The sequence below is a fragment of the Pectinophora gossypiella genome, chromosome 22 (genome assembly GCF_024362695.1).
Source record: "Pectinophora gossypiella chromosome 22, ilPecGoss1.1, whole genome shotgun sequence".
NCBI lineage: Eukaryota > Metazoa > Arthropoda > Insecta > Lepidoptera > Gelechiidae > Pectinophora > Pectinophora gossypiella.
Window position 1 is genome coordinate 6,756,156 of NC_065425.1, and position 18,760 is coordinate 6,774,915.

Sequence of the window (18,760 nt, forward strand, 5' to 3'; positions counted from 1 at the left end):
GGGAAAAAGGCGTGATGTTATTGTTCACTGTTGGATAATACACGACTACAATTTAGGAAGGAAAAAAAATACAAAAAAAAAAAAATATTTTTTATCATGGTTAATGATAACTTCCCCTTAACAGCACCGCCATTTTGAATTTCGGGTGCACTAGGGCTTGCCGATCAAAAAATGTCTATCGATAATCTATCCCGACCGAGAGTCGATCGATAGCAAGACTATTGATAACTCGGAAAGTGGGAACATTTTCGATTTTATTACCTAAGTGCAATACAATCGATAGTATCGTTGCGGATTAATAACAAACTATCGATAATTTTGCCCTCAGTCAGTAGTATTGCTACACTCCGATAGTATGGTTATTTTGAGTGGGCTGATTGTCTAAACTGAATTTCAATAACTCAAAAGTCCATGGATTTAGATTTTTTGAAAAGCTATTTTTTTATTTCTACCAATCAAAATCGTAGTTGAAAATGATTATGATCGATAATCGATACTGAACTATCGATAGTTTGAAACACTAGCGTGCCTTTTTCTATTCGCGAGCCCTGGCATCCTGGTACAGGGTATAAATCCCATTAACTGTCCCAATGCAATTTGCAATTCCGTGCTTCGGAAGGCACGGTTGGTCCCGGTGACTACTTACTCATGTAAGAAAGTAGTTATTACATGAGTCATGTCAGGGGCCTCTGGCGGCTCAATAGTTACCCTGACACCAGGGTTGATGAGGTTGGTAATCCACCTCACAACCCACACGATAGAAAGATTTAAAAAAATACTGTTATGTGTTTTTAATTCCTTGTACGCAATAAAGTATTATTGTATTGTACGAAAGTACTTATTTTAAGATTACTTTTACCATGTCATAGTAAAAGTAAAGTTATGTTAGGTAGGTACTTTACTTGAGAAATTGATTTTGTCTTTACTATGTTGTAAACGTAACATTAATGTCTCGTTAATAAGATACACAATCACTTGCAGCTGCTCGTATCCCTAATGGGGTGGGCAGAGCCATAAGTAATCAGAACATACTAACATAATATCACGCCCGTATCACTAAGGGGTAGGCAGTCACAACGGTACTTGAGAAATTTATTTTGCTTTTACTATGTTGTAAATCCCCAAGGAATTCTAAGAAGCCTCTGACGTTGCCGGTCGCCTCAGGGAGGCACCCCGTCTGGCCAAGGTGCCGGACCCGGTAGTTGGCGGCTCCTTCACACTCCAGTAGCACATGGGCCGCTGTCTCGTCCATGCAGGTTCTGCACAGGGGCTTGTCGGTGACACCTAGTGTAAACAGATGTTTGTTGATATCACCGTGACCACACAGCTACACCTGCTACCTGCAGCTGTTACCTGTATTAGTGGAGACCTCTTCACATTTAGAATTCTTTTGGAGAGACAACTATTGATGTTGGGTAGTGCCAACTTAGCCTGCCTGCATTTATTTACGGTGGTTCATAGTCTGGTGTGTTTGTTCATTCCCAAATACCCTAATACCGAACTAGCTTTATTTGCGGATGATACAGCCATCTATTCTTCGTGCCGTGGTCGAGTTATGATGACCGGAATTCTCCAACGCGCCAATGCCTTGGGCAAGTAGTTTCGCAAATGGAGAATCAAGGTAAACCCGGAGAAAAGTGCAGCGGTGTACTTTTCAAAGGGCTATTATAATACGTCACGGTCACGCTGTCAACTTAAGTCATCAAGATGTCTGGCAAGCCGATCCCTTGGGAGGAGCAAGTCAAATATCTCGGCGTAGTCTTAGATAGACGTCTTACTTTCAAGGCCCATATCAAACGTGTGCGCGATCGCGCCACGTTTGTAATGGGCCGTGTTCATTGTCTCCTTAACAAGCGTAGTAAATTATCCCTTTGGAATCTACACGACTTGCATCCGTCCGATCATGACCTATGCAGGGGTAGTTTTCGCTCACGCGAGTCTCTCTCAAATCCACCGTCTACAGGAAATACAAAATCGTTCGTGGTTCCATCGCAATGAAAATCTGCACATTGACCTAAGTCTGCCAACCATTGCCCAATGGCTCAAATTAGTTTTTTTGATTCTGCTCCGCACCAACCAAATCCCCTGGTAGTTGCGGCTTCCGAATACATCCCGCTTAGGAACGGTACTGAATAGCATCGGCGTCCAAAGTATGTAATACGATCCCGACGACCCGATTACTCTAGCCATAGAATCAGCCAATCAGCTCGCGACAACAAACATTTCAGGACCCCGATACCGACACCGCCGGCGTGGTCGACGACTTCCCTCAATCAGCGCTTATCGCTATCGACTTACTAGGGTCGTTTAATTCTTTCAAATATTTTTCCTCTCAGACGACGCCCTGAGCCGAGGTTCGCGCCCAACTGGGCACCCTCAGGCCTGTTGTCTTAAACGTTGTACCGGGTGAGAGCCTTCAGCGCTCCCCATTTGTCCGGCCAAGTAGTTAATGTCATTTGCGGCAAAACTTCGATAAGTCACGTCAAAAAAAGGTGTGTTTGTTGGCTGCTCTCGTTCGTAGCAGCGAGCGGACCTGTCCGAATGAGATCGGCAATATCGGTTCCGGACCGATGGCTGTTACCTCCCGTTCCCCTTCTGGCCAACTCGTCCGCCGCGTCGTTACCTCTTGAATCACTGTGTCCTTTGATCCATTGTAAGGTGAGGTGTTAGTATTTGCACACCTTAGTCAGTGATTGGTGGTAACTGTGTATGAGTAGTAGTAGTTGTTTAGGGCCTGCAAAACTCTGAAAGTATTCTAATGAAACTGTCCCGTACCTAGCTAGCCATGAACGCATTCGCCGCTAGTGTGATGCCCATTTGACCTGGATGACGGTGTTAAGGGAGCCTGATATTACGTAATCATAAAATAAAGCATACTACACAAGGAGACGAGATGCATTGTAAAGTACATTTCTTTATCAACTATTAATGTAGGTAATCGACTACATTTTTGGACAAAACTTGTACAACAAAGTGACTCTGCCCATCTCAGTAGCGCAGTAAGTGTGATATTAGATATGTGTAATTACTTGTAGCTCTGTCTGGTCCATTAGGGATAAAGCCGTGATTTATGTATGTTCACATCTTGTTCTATCCTATTGGTTGTGAGGTGGATAACCAACCTCGTCAATCCTGGTGCGAGGGTTATTATTGAGCCGCCAAATGCCCCTGACATGGCTCATGTAACGACTACTTATTACATCAGTAAGCAGTAACCGGGACCAATGCCCATTGTTTTTTTAACTATTGTGTCTGGAAATCTTGGCCTCACAAGGATGAAACAAAACAATTTAAAAAATATTGATTAATATGGCCATCACTGGCACGTTTACCCTTTACTAGGGCAGGCATAAATAAAAGAGGTGGTAGCTGTTCACTCAAAAGTTAAATACCTTGAACAGCTGATTGCTACGTAGTGTTGTGCAAATTTGAATTTATTACATGAAGACCTGGAATTCAATTGCTCATAACTAATGCAAATATGAATTTAGGCGGCCAATACTCTCGCATGTGATTTGTAGATAGTGACAGAGTAGGCACACTTCGGGTTGATACCCCCGTTCCGTTACACCCTGTATAATGACATAACACGCCTAAAACGTACAGCCGAGTGCAAACTTAAAGATAAATATGTCCATATTTGTCTATCAGAGTAACTGGAAATGCTTATCGTCCGAAGTGCACTCGTTAGCGCTTGAAACTCGAAACCCCTATTACTGTAGTGTAAGAATTTGCTATCGAAAGCTCAAAGGTGCACTTTATAAGGTCTGAACTGACTTGGCAGGCAGAATAAGGTCTTTTTTCGTTCAGTACTCGCACGATTGCCTTTCCTAATTGGCTCGCCATCTGTTTTAATTCATTTCGCGATAGTTTTACAAGTATTTTATTGACGCGTGGCTCCGCCTGGCGATCGGCGGCGTAACGGACCGATTAATCGATTCGTTTGCGTGCGAGTCGCTCGATCGAATGCGTGGATCGCGAATAAATTGATCGATTATACGAGTTTTGAGCAAATATTTCATTAGTGGTAGCGTTTTATTGTTCTCTCGTTATTCGACTTCCATATACGGGCGCGGTTCGCATTTACCGATTCCGTTCAGGAATTCGAAATTTCATTAACTTCTGCTATTTCTGTGCGGGAAAATAATTAAAGCTACTAATGTAAGCGTCTAAGACGACTCTGGGAGGTCTTACGAGATAACGTTTTCAACGGGATGTATTTATTACCTTTAACGTGAGGAAACAAGAATCAGATTCGTTTAAATGCCGGACGCCAAAGAGATAAGTCCAGTAGCGTCTTTAGTGACGCGTGCTGCCATCTCTCGGACGATGACAGTAAATAATAAATCTTCCGATAACATCAGAGGTGAAGATTACACGGTGGTGCTCGCCCCACCATGCCATCCGTGCTTCCTGTACCAACAAATTAGCTAAACACTTTACAAACAATTTTGCTTCCCCTACATTTGCGAACTGACTTATTACCTCAATTTTAAAGACCACATTCCTTTGAAAACCTCTTATATTTAAGTGTTTCAAAGTGGCAACGTAAAACACTGAATATTATTTTTAGTGTTTCGCAGAAGCGCTAAGAGTTAACTTGGGTCATGAAAGGCAGACAATGAACAGAAGTCTCTTTACTGCCTAGTTAACGTCCAGTTATGGTCAAATACTAAAATTATGAGTTTGAAATGAACGTTTCCTTTAAGTAGGGTTAGAAGCGAAGAACATATCGGTTAGGTTTAATGGTGTATAATTTTTAGGGTCCATTTGTAGTTGGGGAATGTGTCGGATTGTGGCCTCGACCCGCGCGTTGACCAATTAGAAACACCCATTAAAACATTCGGCAACATTCGGCCATGCCCGCTCTCTTCGCAAAGTGCATTCCTTCACGAAAACAAGCCATGCGATTTTATTCGTCAATTTGCACCGACAAAATTGCGACCGGTAGCTTTGAAAAAAGAACTCGATTTGGCATTCAGAAATTTAAAAATACATCATTAGCGGTGCGTTCGTAAACCGATAACATCTTTGAATATTATACTCAAACGAAAACTAACACTAGCAATTTTGAAGGAAATTAAAAAGATTTTATCTTCAATTAAGTAGCCGCTGTGGACTTGATTTTAATTTTATTCGGAGAGACAGATAATAAAATTTTAAGTTTATGTTAGTCGAGTTTTGATTTTTAGGACGCCAATAAAACTTAAGCTCGCTACTGTTGATGCGAGATTGTTTGAGTTGATACCGCTTGTAAATCTCAGAGCTAATAAAATATCTTATTAAGTACACGTGACGTAAGGTTGTAAATTACGGTGGACAGACGCGTTGTAATTTAGAAAAAAATAAGTTTCTTTTATTATTTATTGTTTGGGGCGAAGTTAATTAAAATAATCAAGCGTGGCGAATTGTATAATTTGTCATCGGCGAGCGGGGCACGTCCATATTGTTTTCGTGACATAAATTATCGTGTCCGACCTTCTTGGAAGCTCGAACTATGGGTTCAAATTTAAATATTCTCGTTAATAATATAGTGGCAATAAATTTGCTAATGCTTTATTAATATCGTTTCGTGGTGCTATCTTGGCCATCCGAATAAATTACGCGATAATTTCCAACTAATTTCGTTAATAATTTTGGGTATTGAAATATTTATAATCTTTTTACTGATTTCGAAACCTGTTGCGGTACGCCAAAGAGATGGGATGACCGAATTTGGGACTTTGTCAAGGGACAGATGCATCTTATCAGCAATTGACATCTGTAAAGATGTTATTACACTAAGGTTTACTTACGAAGTTTTTATTTACTTACAAACTTAATATTATGATGATGAGAAAGATGACAATATATTTGTCTTCTCGCCTACGGTACCAACATTGATATCCATTCACGATAACAGGTGTAGAGGCATCCGCATGAGAAATTCATTCTGCTATGGATCAAAGATTATGACACAACCATTGTTTTTATAAGAAACTTCCAGTAGAGTGTTATGATATAATACTCATTTAGTATTATACTTCATTTATGATGAAATAATGAACATGAATATTAAGTTTAACATTTACAACAATGCTGATGCGGTGCGCGACAATTAACAACCGGTGCCCAACCATTTTTTTTGGAAATTGTAAAATTTTTCCTTACTGTCGCTAATGATATATGAATTACTTCAAAATGTAACATTGCCACAGTGATTTATAATAAAACAGCCATGGTCCGTGCAAATTGTGCGTCTATGTGCGTACGCGCACCTCGGCGGCCGGCGCGGCGTGGGAGTCCACACTCGAACCCCGCGGCGAACGGACGTCTCTGTATTAACGTGTTCATTTATTAATAATGCGCCACAGACACATTCCTCCAATAGACAGGAATGCGAGGAATTTTCGATTGTATCTTTTTGTACTTACTAATATATTTTTTTAAATAAAGCATTTAGGTGGTCAGAGTTTCTTCGTGGATAGGTTGTTGAAAAGACAAATTACGATTTGACTTTACTATTAAAAGAAAGTTATAGCTATCGTTTTTTTTTTTGCTATACGGTCGAGACCTTTCGTTACCTTCTGGAGAAATGTAAAATGATCATAGAATGACAGAGTATTTTAAAAGTGCATACTAACTCGTAACAAGTTTTATGAACTTATTGATACTTAAAATACCTATTATATAGCGAAAGTTATGAAATAAACAAAATAATAATGAATATTTATGAACACAAAAAACATGCATGAAGTAACCTTTAACATCAATCGTTGTTTTCTAGTTTTCTATGTCGTTCACATTCCAATTGTTAAGCATGAAGAAACACAGAATATCAGGTCACAAGGTCATTATTTTAAGACAATTATTAATGACCATTTGTTGCACGTTACAACGTTCACTTTTGCATTCCGTTAACTTTAGTGAAAAGAAATTGTACTGCAGGTATATTTGACATAATCATTAATATTCTCACAAGAATTTTTAATTAATTACACGTGCATAAAGTCATGTTCGTAATCTCTAATGGGATGGGCAGACCTTAGTCTAGTTACGACATAAGTTTAGAATTATATATGTCGATCTGACTGCGTAACTATTTAGCTTTTTTGTGGTGAAAACCGTAATCTGGGGGGTTAAAATGGCCACATCCAAGTAATTCATCTAAGAAAGTAGTATTGCTATTTGACACGATTTGTTAGCATTGGCACTTACTTCAGCAATATTGCTTTCTTAAATGAATTGCTTCGATGTGGCCATTTTAACCCCCTAATGTGATGTTCTTCAATAAAACCTCGACTTTTTTCAATTAATTTCATTTTGGGTAAAAATAGAAACCACAAATTTTGACCTGAATTGAATCAAGCGTGTCTTTTGCAACGATTATATTGCAACTTAAAACAAATCACATACAAATGTGATTTTTCGACAAGGCGTTTACGTGTTTTCCACTAGAAGGCGAGACATTATATGAAAATTCAAATGACATCACAGATTTTACAATAATTAATTATTTTCCTAGTTGGGAATCAAATTGACAATTTTGTGGTTTAGAAAGCAATTTTACTTATTGATTAGTACCTTTATGAATAGAGCTATTAAATAAAATTCCACTTAAAAATAACGTGTTTTCTTTTAATTGATTAATCACCTAATCAATTCGTGGTAAAAATTAACTGTTTCGATGAAAGTATTAATTGTACATGTTTAACTAATAGTTTAAGCTATTTAAATAAATAATCAATCCGATTCTGCTCTTAAATTCCAGGAAAAAATATTAATTTAAATATTTAACAATTTATAACCTAATTTATTTAACAAACCGGTTAAATTTCATAAATCATACTTTTGTCAATGAATTGTAATTATCATTAAATAAAACCGGATAACATTAGCATAAACAACAATTAATGTGTATTTTTTTTTAATGACAGTACCACTGGGAACGAATAAAAAAAACAAAATAAGTTCAGCTGCTAATCTTCAAGGGCATGTCGTAAAAGGATTTTGTCCTATCCAACATGATGGACCATTATGGGCTGATCACCTGTCACCATACTCTTCCTTACATCATTCTTAGGGTCTCGTATCAAAAGTGCCTGCATAATGATCATCTTGTCATAATTTATGGCTCTGTCCACCTCATTGGGAATCGCGAGCGTGAGTTTATACATTGAGTATTTTCCATCTAAAAAAAAAAGAACAAGTTTTCTATCACAACAATACAAATAACAAATATTAATACAAATTTACGTTTAGGACACACAATTTTATACTTTAGAATTTGTTAATTACAATTTGTTACATGTGACAGATTTGTGCGTGGATTGCATTTTATTTATTTATTTATCATTATTAAGGCCTTAAATAACATTAGTATAAATGCAATGTGCTGCAAAATTTCATTAAGTCTCTCAATATTTGTTTTATTTTTATGAAACGCTCTATGTGGACTATTCAAGCTCGCTGTCTATGCGTTCATAAGTCTACACTTCGCCGGACTCCCCGCGTCTATGGCAGGTTGTAAGCGGTATTTACAATAGATTATAAAGAGCTTAACATTGTTATTTGTAATTATCAGTGTTCTGTATATACGTTAATACCGTCCCTGTCGGCGACTTGGCATTTCTTGTTGCTAATCGCATTACTGTGTATTAGTAAATTATTAGATTCAGTTTAAATTTTTGTAAGTAATATTGCAAAAGAGATAGGTGGGTACATAAGTAGGTACAGAGCGTTTATTTTCTTAAATTAATTTGAATTCAGAACTATAAATACTATTCTTGTTTGGTTTTGAGCGTGAACAAAACAACAATCAGAATTTGAATTCAGAACAAAATAAGTACTTGTTTCGTTCTGAATTCAAATTCAAATGATAAATCGAATAATGAATGCATTTTGAAATAAGCATTCGTTTATCCTCGAATGTTCGATGATTATCTGTTGACATAAAAGATAATAGAAGCAATATACTTACCTAATCATTTATTTAATAATTTATTTGGACATGCCTGGAATGATAAGCAGCTGAACGAATTCTAGGTTTTTTATTTGCTTCTAAGTAATTATTATATAAAAGATTAGCATACCTGTAACAAAAGTTTTGTTTATCGTATACTTGCCGTGTAACTATTTTTGTTTTGTATTTTTGTTTTGGGGGCGGAAGGCAAGAGTGAAACTACTGCCCTATTTTTCCCTAAAAAGTCTCTACCTTATCTCTGATGGAGGATGCTACACCGACACGAGTGTGGCTCTTAACACTTTCAAGGACAGAACGTCTACGGACGTTCCGATTCCAAGGTGTCATACTACCTAATATGAACCATCAATGACCCATGGTCTCTGTCCGCGAAAGGGTTACATTGGGGATTGGTGATGTATGATGAAACTACCAACAAAAATTCGCGTCTCCGCTTGCTATCCAATATCCAACGCTCAATTGTTTTTGACATTATTTATTGTAAACACGACTTATTGGCCTCGAACATAGAGTAACAGAAGGTATAAAATTATGTATATTCTAATTAAAAAAAAACTTTCCTATACAAACAGTAGTACATGCATATATTATCCCTATTTGGGTAAGCAAAGCCACAAACTACATACTTTTAATAAATAAACATTGTATTCGAATGACGTAAAACTGTCCATAAGAACTTAATTAATTGTTTAATGAATATGTTTAATTAATTATTGCGTGAATCATTTCAAACGGTATTTATGTCGGGTGACTATTCCGATTTTATAATTATTATTATTCATACTAATTATATCTTTACTTACGTGTATATTATTATGTTTGTATATACATTATTTTACGTATAATAATAATATATTTATTATATAATATATAATATATTTTCCCTTGTAATGTCAAAGGTATTAGATGTCCCGTTTGCAGTAAAGGGTGGGTTTTGGGGGTCTTAAAGTAATAAAATTATATAATATAGTTTAGTTACTTATCATTTATCTTTAAAATACAAGAGTGTAGACTCATGTAGACCTATTATCAAATCGGGTGACCATAATTTTATTATTATTTTTGCATAATCATATACAGACCTAGATATGATTAATAATAGAACAAAACTTTCAAATGTTTTTATTCCATAATATTAATAAATAGACAAATACATTAAAACAATTTGGAGTGACATAGTTACTATACTTATTAACATATTATACGTCTATGACCACAGTATTGTTTTGTTTGAGTAAAATACATCATTGAGGTAAGGAAGTGATTGAAAAAATCTGAATTCTGAACAAGCGCATAAAACACACATACATGGCATGAAAAAATCGTTCCTTTGCGTTTATTTTTACCTAATAGAAAAACACACTGTTCAATATAAATAAATATCATAAAGATGACAATAAATGATTGATAGTAATATCAGTAAAACACTATTAATAGTGTGACCACACCTTCACCCATGTGCCATAATAACTCACAAACAGTCACGACATTTTATGGTGTAATCACCTTCGATAATTAATATTATGAATATAAATAAAATGCTAAAATACAAATTATGAAATCAAAGTTTCTATAATGTGTTTATAAATTGATAATTATCATAATTGGTAGTTTGTTGTATTAGTTTATAAATTAATCTTGTGAATTAATTAATTTATAACGAATCACAGCGCTATTCTATTTAGTCCTTGATAGAGTAAATAGGAAGGAGTGATAATTTTCGGTAACTCCCACATTGACGATCGTACTAATTTGTTAGATAAATAAATAAAAATATTCTTTATTTCACAAATTTTTAGTTACATCGTGGCCGAGACCTCCCATTAAGTAATCCTAGGATACTTGTGGCGGGAATGTCTCGCAATTCCCAAGGGGTAGGTACAGTTTGTGAGTTAAGAAAAGTAATAACAAGTATGACTTCTATAAAGAAAACAAAATAGGTTAGGTAGGTACTTACCTACTGATTTCAATTTAAATATTGCGTAGGTACCTACTGTATTTGTTTATTTAGAGTTGTATTGGTGTCAGGGTTACTATTGAGCAGCTAAAGGCCCCTGACATGGCTCATGTAACGACTACTTACATCAATAAGTAGTAACTGCGACCAACGGCTTAACGTGCCTTCCGAACGGATCGGATCATCTAAACTCATCTGATCTAATTTTTTTATATAGTTATTTTCAGGGTAGTCATTGAATTATGTACTATGTGTTTAGTGGCTTTTAAAGCCGCAGCAATATTGAATTATTACTTTGCCTATAGTACTTATTTTGCCATATCTGTCAATGTACCTATTATATATATATTCTTGTGTGTTTATTGGCATTCTTACAAGAGTTTTGTATTGTATTGTAATTATTCTTTGAAAGTTTATTCTAAAGAAATCACAATGCTGATGAAGGATACCTTCTAATATAGAGTCTATGAATTCGATAGACACTAGTACTCAACTTAACTGTTACATACTACTCGAAACTAGTAGGTATTATACATTAGGAACCTAAACTTTCGTATTACTCAGCCAAAGCGTGCACAGCTGAATTAACTAATCAAAATGTCTCCAATAAATCAATTAACACTCGGCAATCAATATTCTATTACAATCACCAAGCTTGATTAGTTTATTTAGTTAGTATAGAATTAACCCGTGACTTCGCCTGTTAGATTTAACACACACAAGCTCATGAGCGACTATATCCCAATGGGGTAGTCAGAGGTACGATAAGCTGCAAAAGTCCAATCAGTTTCTTGAAAAGTAATAAATTAACTGGTTGCACTTAAGACCTCTTGGTTTCATGTTGTTTCTGTAATAGACCAAAAACATAATTTTTGTAATTATGACATCTAATGGTTCATAATTTCACCACTGTTTACAAATAGTTCGCTGGGCTCAGTGACTGAACTTTTGTTCATTGATTGTACATCCATCGCAAAATGAACTAAGTAGGTACCCAAACCTCACTGAGGTTTCGATTAGACCAAAATTACAAAGTTTTTATTCCAGAAATCACTTCCTAAGGGGATGAAAAAGAATGGGTTAAATTTGCGCTAATCGAAGTCCACGAGGACGGAGTCCTAGGTAGAAAGCTAGGTAGGAAACATACAGATAATTTCACTCAATTATTAACTTTTTTTACGATATCTTTTCAGGATTTACTGAGTGACTTATCCATTGATGTATAATATATAAGTTACTATAGGAGACCTCGCATGGGCGATGGGGTGACCTCCCGTCTTCTGTCAACATATGGCTCATTAATCTGATTATGTACATCTTTGGATTCCATATCAAAAGTGGTGGCTATTTGTCTACTGTTTCATTGTGGCTCAGCCCACCCCATTAAGTATTACGGGCGTGATGTATGTAGAGACTAAACTGTTTGAAGTAAAATAAATGTATGTGCCTACAATATTCCGAACGACTTTTCAGTACTGTAAGTATAAGTACGGGTATGTACGGTCAGCAGCAAGTCACGCTCCTAATTATAGAAGCATTCCCAATCAATTACCCGCACAACAAGACTGTCGCGACCACTTCATTTGTGGTAGCGTCAGCAAATAAATTAAATTTTAATTTATTTTTAGCAATTGAATTTAATTTGAATAGATTTTGCATGCCAAATTTAATTAAGTTTAAAGGAACAGAATAGAATGGAAAAAAATACAAGACATACATTTCAATTCTATAATTTAGTCTAATTAGATTTAATTTGCATTTGAATTGAATATGGAATTACATAGATGAATAAGAAAAGAAGAATTTTGAAAAGTTTATAATAATATAATTCGACATGTCATAAATTTAATTTCAGCCACAAATGAACTAAAATAATAGGCTATTTTGAAACTTTTACGATCGCTTTGATATCTTCTCTTCTTATCGTGTGGGTGTGAGGTGGACTCATCAACCCTAGTTTCAGGGTTATTATTGATTGTGGGTTTAAAATCACTTAAAGCGATTTGAAAATATAATAATTTGCGAAATTAAACGCTGTCAAAATCCGTAATAGTGAAATCCGAGCGAAACTTGAACATAATTTAAGTGGCAGTCAAATGTTCTGTCACTCGCTGGCTGCGAGCCAAAATACTAATGTCCCATTGAATAGTGCTATTTGTAAACTGCTACGGAACCATATATTTATAAATGGATGTATGCTCTTAATAGCTCATTTAGTATAAGGCCATAGAAATAGCTGGGCTATTGAAATATTTAAGCCGTTTGTGCACCGTTTGTGGCTGTTATTTTTAGTGGTGTCTATGTTTTTTTTCTTTAAATGCGCAATGATCAAGTTCTGTTTGTCGGTTTTTTTATTAATCTACAACAAAACAAAAATATTTCGATTTCAATCACCGTTCTTAAGGTAATCTAAATCTTCGTCTACATACGGAAATTCTAGTTTTATTCCAGGGTAAAAAATATTATTATAGGCCACAATAAACAAGACTCATTTAAGAAGTATAGGGTTTTATTTAGTGCAGGTTTATTTGTTTTGCTTTTTGCACCATAGAGATATCATTCACCTTATAGAATATGTTGGGATAGAAAAGAATTAAGTACCTAAGAGAAAATAAAAAATAAATTCGATTTCATAAGCGTTCTTCCGCGTTCTGAATGGCCTCATAGAGCGAGGAGATTCGTTAACTGATGAATGTCTTGTTTTACAGACATTCTCTTTGATCCCTGATAAATATTGTGGACGATCTGTTAATAGTCAAACGCTTCTTTGTTTTTGAATATTTATGTAGTTTAAGAGTTTGAAGGTGAAATAAAGAGGCTATAGAGTTAGATGGCCGAGATATATATGCGAGGTACTAAACTATTCTAGGAAATCATTGACTATAACATAGGAGGATTTGTGTAGGAGAAGTAGACCAGATAGATTATGAAAGTATTCAGAATTTTCACAATTACGATGTCTACTGAATTAATATTTTTTAAATCTGATTCTTAGCATTTAATGGCGACAATGTTGTCGTACGATTTTTGTTTTTATAGCACTCCCCGTGTCTTGGAAAATTCACAAATTTATAATTCGTTTTTTGATTTATTTTTTTCTTTGTAATGTATGTTGTCTCTTGTTTTTAAGTTCTTCTCTTGTCCCTGTTGTTTTTAAGTTTATGTCATACTAAGTACTTCCTCCGACTGAACCTTAAAATCAATACATAATTTAAAATAATTCCATCAAATATAGTAAACATAAGCAAATACGCCGCAGACGCGAGGAATGTGTGCCTCTGTTGTTTGAACAACAAAAATGTCAAGTATACAGTGAACGTTTAAAATATTGGAATGAATGACATACCACGCTTCGTACGATTAATGGTTGTGCGCATACAAAAAGCAAACATGCTCATTAATATATCAACTGTCTTTTTAGCAGCAGTGCCACGTTAAGTAGCGATAGCAAAACGAGGTTCAATTAGAATCACAAAAAATGTACTTAAATTAAATTTATTTGATTCAATTAATAATATATTTTTATTAGAAACATTGATCGCGTTCCATTGAAACACATTTTTAGGAATTTTGTAATTTAATTTTGAATTGCAATTTACAAAACTCCCGACTTAGAAATTACAAATTGAAATTGTATTTATTGATTTCGCTCCCTTCAGTTCTTATTTTGAAATGAAGTCCGTATATCTAAATGTACTTTAACGTCTACTTAATATTTCTCTCGTCACTAACAAAGCGAGCATAATTTACCAGTTAAACATCTGTAGCCGATATCTCTTTGGACAATTAACAAGGAGACGAGAGCAGAAAGTCTGTATAAGTATTTTTAAAAGGAGATAATTTAGCTACTGCGTGTAAAGCAACGTTTACAAGAGCTGTATTGTTTAGTGACATTTTCAGGATAATTTTGTTTAAAGACTAAATGGGCTTTTATTTTTTATATTTTTTCGGTAGGTTTACCTAATTTAAACCACAAATAAGGTATGATTTTTTTAAAGTGCTTTTAGTGTGAAAGTATTTTCCTAAGTGTGTAAGCGTTCTTAATTTTATTTCCGTCTCCCATGTCGTCGGTACCCGCTTTGACGTCCGCTAAACACGACATTAATACACTTTAGCTTTTTTCGACTGTCACATAATTTACTTTTTTCTTTTAACTTTTTTTAGCCCATTAGCTATTAAGCGACTCGTACGGTGACGGAGGATTAATATGTTACTAGCGCCACTTGTGATGTTGATAATAATATAGCTAATGCATTTAATGTTGATGAGTCCGCTACTGGATGACCGCAAAGAAGTAATAAGGCGATTTATCAAAAAAAATCATGTCACTGCAAATTATATATACTTATTTTCAGAATTTGAATATTTCGATTCCAAACTTGATTTTAGAAAAATAGAAATTAAACTATTACTAAACATTAAAATAAAATATAAGTACCTAATTTATAATTCACAAATTAAATTATGAGTCATAAATATATTTATGTCACTTTCAACTTTACTAAATTGATTTAAAGCGATTATTTTCAAATTATTTTAAATATAACAATAAATCATTTCAAAAATAATAAATTAAATTACTTATCTTTTTGAATAGCGTATTAAATTTACTTTTATGGTCTGAATGATTTGCGTAAATAAATACAAATCTGATTTAATTTTCTCGAAAGTTTCTCGAGCACGTGTCCGTCCATCAATCAACGATGAAAAGCGTTAATTAGCTCAGAATAGCAATTAGCTGATAGCAAATTATGTAGGTTATAGTCAATTAAAACGGTCAATTTAAGACGTCGTATATTTCAAGTCGATTTCGACTTTTGATTCAATGGTCAAAATAAGAGATAGGAACAGAACAGTTACTGTCAGCTCTGATTAAGTACTTTTACATACACTCAAGCGCATAATTCCTTGGCTTGCTGGCTTAGCCATAACTTATACATTTGAAAGAAATGTGACTGCTGATATTACTAGGTACTATCATAGTACTTGATTATCACATCCTGAAATCCAGCCAATAGTTTCATACGTTTCGACTAATGTGTTTTAACCCTTTCTAGTTATTAAACGCTTGAAATATGAATAACGCATATTACATTTTCATTCTAAGTTTGTTCTTTAGGGGATCACGTTAATAAAAACTGTCCAAAAGAGATAAAAAAATTCAGCCAGTTCTTAATCTGATTGATTACCTAATAAAGTTCGGTCATTATCATATCACAAAGCGATCCAATTACCGACCATAATCAAACCAAACACGGACGTGGAACAAATTACAGTGTTGTAATTACTTAATTTCCTTTTAAGAAGGGAAATTAATATGGATTGCACCATTCTGTACGACCTCATTTGCTACGTGGAAGTTTACTGGACACTTTAATAGATTCATTAATACGAGCATTAGTAATTAACGTTTGTGATTAACAACAGCTCAAATGAGCACCTTAAGATGTGATTAGAGATAATGCACGACTTACGTAACGACGAAACGTAAAAAATGTAGAAAACTTGATAACCGAAGATGAGCCAAATCAAAATCATTCATTCCATTTAACTATCAAAGATATAATCTTGTTAGTGGTTAATTTTATAATGTTCTTTATCATTCAACGTCGCTCAAACGAACAATATAACAACATATATAAGTAACACACCTTCTACCCTATATTCTGAATAGTTTGCCTGAAGACATCCGTCTTGAATCAACAAAAATATAAAAAAAATACCCTTATACCTTTTAGACTCGTGTCCTAATTCTTGCTACTATAAAACCTTTAAATTGTTAATTGAGTTAATTATTTTGCTACTTACACTTTATTGTGATATACTTACATATTACTATTTGATATATTATTAGAGACTCCTGCAAAATATTTAAACAGTTTTGCAGGGCATTGCTAAATTGTATATTTAGTATTAAGATTTATTAAATAAATAAATAATAATGTAATAACAGAAGAAGCTAAAGATGAAATCAAAATATACTTAAAACGGTATCGGTAATGACAAAAATTTCACGATAACAGATATATGTGACAAGCCACAACGACATGGCCAGCAGCCCATTCGATGAGCATACCAAGCTACTGACGAAAGCGTTATCTCTGTCGACATCTCCAATCGACAATGCGTGGGTGTCGATCAAATTTTTCCAACTAAATGTGGCCATAAATACAATCAATTTGCGTACTAATACGCTTGTTTTCATCGCTATATAAGTAAAGAATAGCCTCTTATAGATTTTTATCAGCTTCGAACCGAGTTCGCGTCTTTCTGCCTTTTATTTTTATATGAGTTTTATTATTGCGATTTATTAAACCAGTGTCGAGGAATGAATCGGCATTCCGACCATTCGGTATCCTTTATTGTATTGAGTTGTTATGGTTAGCTCGGACAGTATTCTTAATGTCCTCCTCTTCATACATATTCAATACTTTATTAGCTTTGAAAGAGAGTAATGAAATATGATAGAGCGTAATTTTGAAGTGACTCGCTTCAATTTGCGAGCTTAATTTGTTTTTCAATACAATATTTGTGACTCGTGGTTCATTGTATAGATGATGACATGATGACAACATTTCATCAACCAGGCGACAACGACACATACGAGTAATATTGCTTCACCGTCAAAGAGTTCTTCATAAAATCAGTCAATATAATTTTAAATAATAATGAAAGAGATGTTTATTTTTTCCGCTCTCCTAAAAGAAAATAAGGATGCTAAATATATATGATTAAGAATTTCGTCTTCTTTAACCACGTTTGCAATATTTAGAGCTTAATCAATTTACAGCACTTTTCTCGATCTTGTATAATTTAAATCGACCTGAAATGGTTTTAAATAACCGAAATTTCTCCTTTGCCCACAGATGCAAACGGAGAGCCTCCGAAACTGAAGTGTAACCTGAGGAAGCACAAGCCCAACCGCAAGCCTCGGACGCCATTCACCGCCCAGCAGCTCAGGGCCTTAGAGAGCAAGTTCGTCGACAAGCAATATCTGAGCATCGCTGAACGCGCCGAGTTTTCTTCATCGTTGGGGTTATCTGAGACCCAGGTAAGAAGATTTTTGAATCTTGATTGTTTACGATATTAGGTATAGCTTGAATCACGTGATTGTCTGAAAAGGAAGATATTTCCGCGCTCTAGAAGGCTTGTTAAGTTGCTGGAGGGAACTATTGCGCAGCTACTATTTTCATTTAAGCAATTAGTCGTTACATGAGCCGTATCTTGGTTCTGTGAGGGGTTCAATAATATCCTCAGTCGTCAGTTACCAGTAACTGACACCGACGACTGGCGACTGGCGAGGGTTAGGAACTTGTGAGGCTGCGGGCTTTGCACCGTAAGCACGTGACTCTTTCTCGCCGCGACAGAGATCATCTGTCTCTTTCTGTGCAGTACTGTGAGAGAGTGACGGGTGACGTATGTCGGCGCGCGGAAGAGTCGCGCGCTTACGGTGCTAAGCTCGCTGGTCTCACAACCTACACGATACAAGAAAAACTTATTCTATCATAAGCCTATTCTTATTTTCTATTGTACCTTTCACACTGGGCTGTGGTATGAAAGCTAAGTCAAGTTGCTGTCACTAAAGTATGTTCTGAAGAAACGCCTGTAACATTTTGCAACCAATAATACTAAGAATCGACGTAAACTGCTTTTAACGGAGGAAGCTGGTCTTATTTAGATATTCTAATTTTTACTTGCAGTTAAAAAGGTTTACGCCTTTACATTAAGTACATTAACTTTCATAAATCGGTAAACTATGAGAAAAAACGTTAATTTCTCGTAAAGTTTTTTCCCATCCAATAACAAAACTTCTTACAGTATTTTATCCTGATATATTTTAC

General features: G+C 35.1%; 1 protein-coding gene across 1 annotated transcript in view; it reads left to right on the forward strand.

Annotated features, from left to right (window-relative positions):
- LOC126377140 (muscle segmentation homeobox-like) overlaps nucleotides 1-18,760 on the forward strand; it is a 34,798-nt gene that overhangs the window by 15,084 nt on the left and 954 nt on the right. The window contains exon 2 of the mRNA XM_050024819.1: nucleotides 17,786-17,970. Coding sequence (XP_049880776.1) covers nucleotides 17,786-17,970 — 185 coding nt within the window. The remainder of the gene's footprint in view (nucleotides 1-17,785; nucleotides 17,971-18,760) is intronic.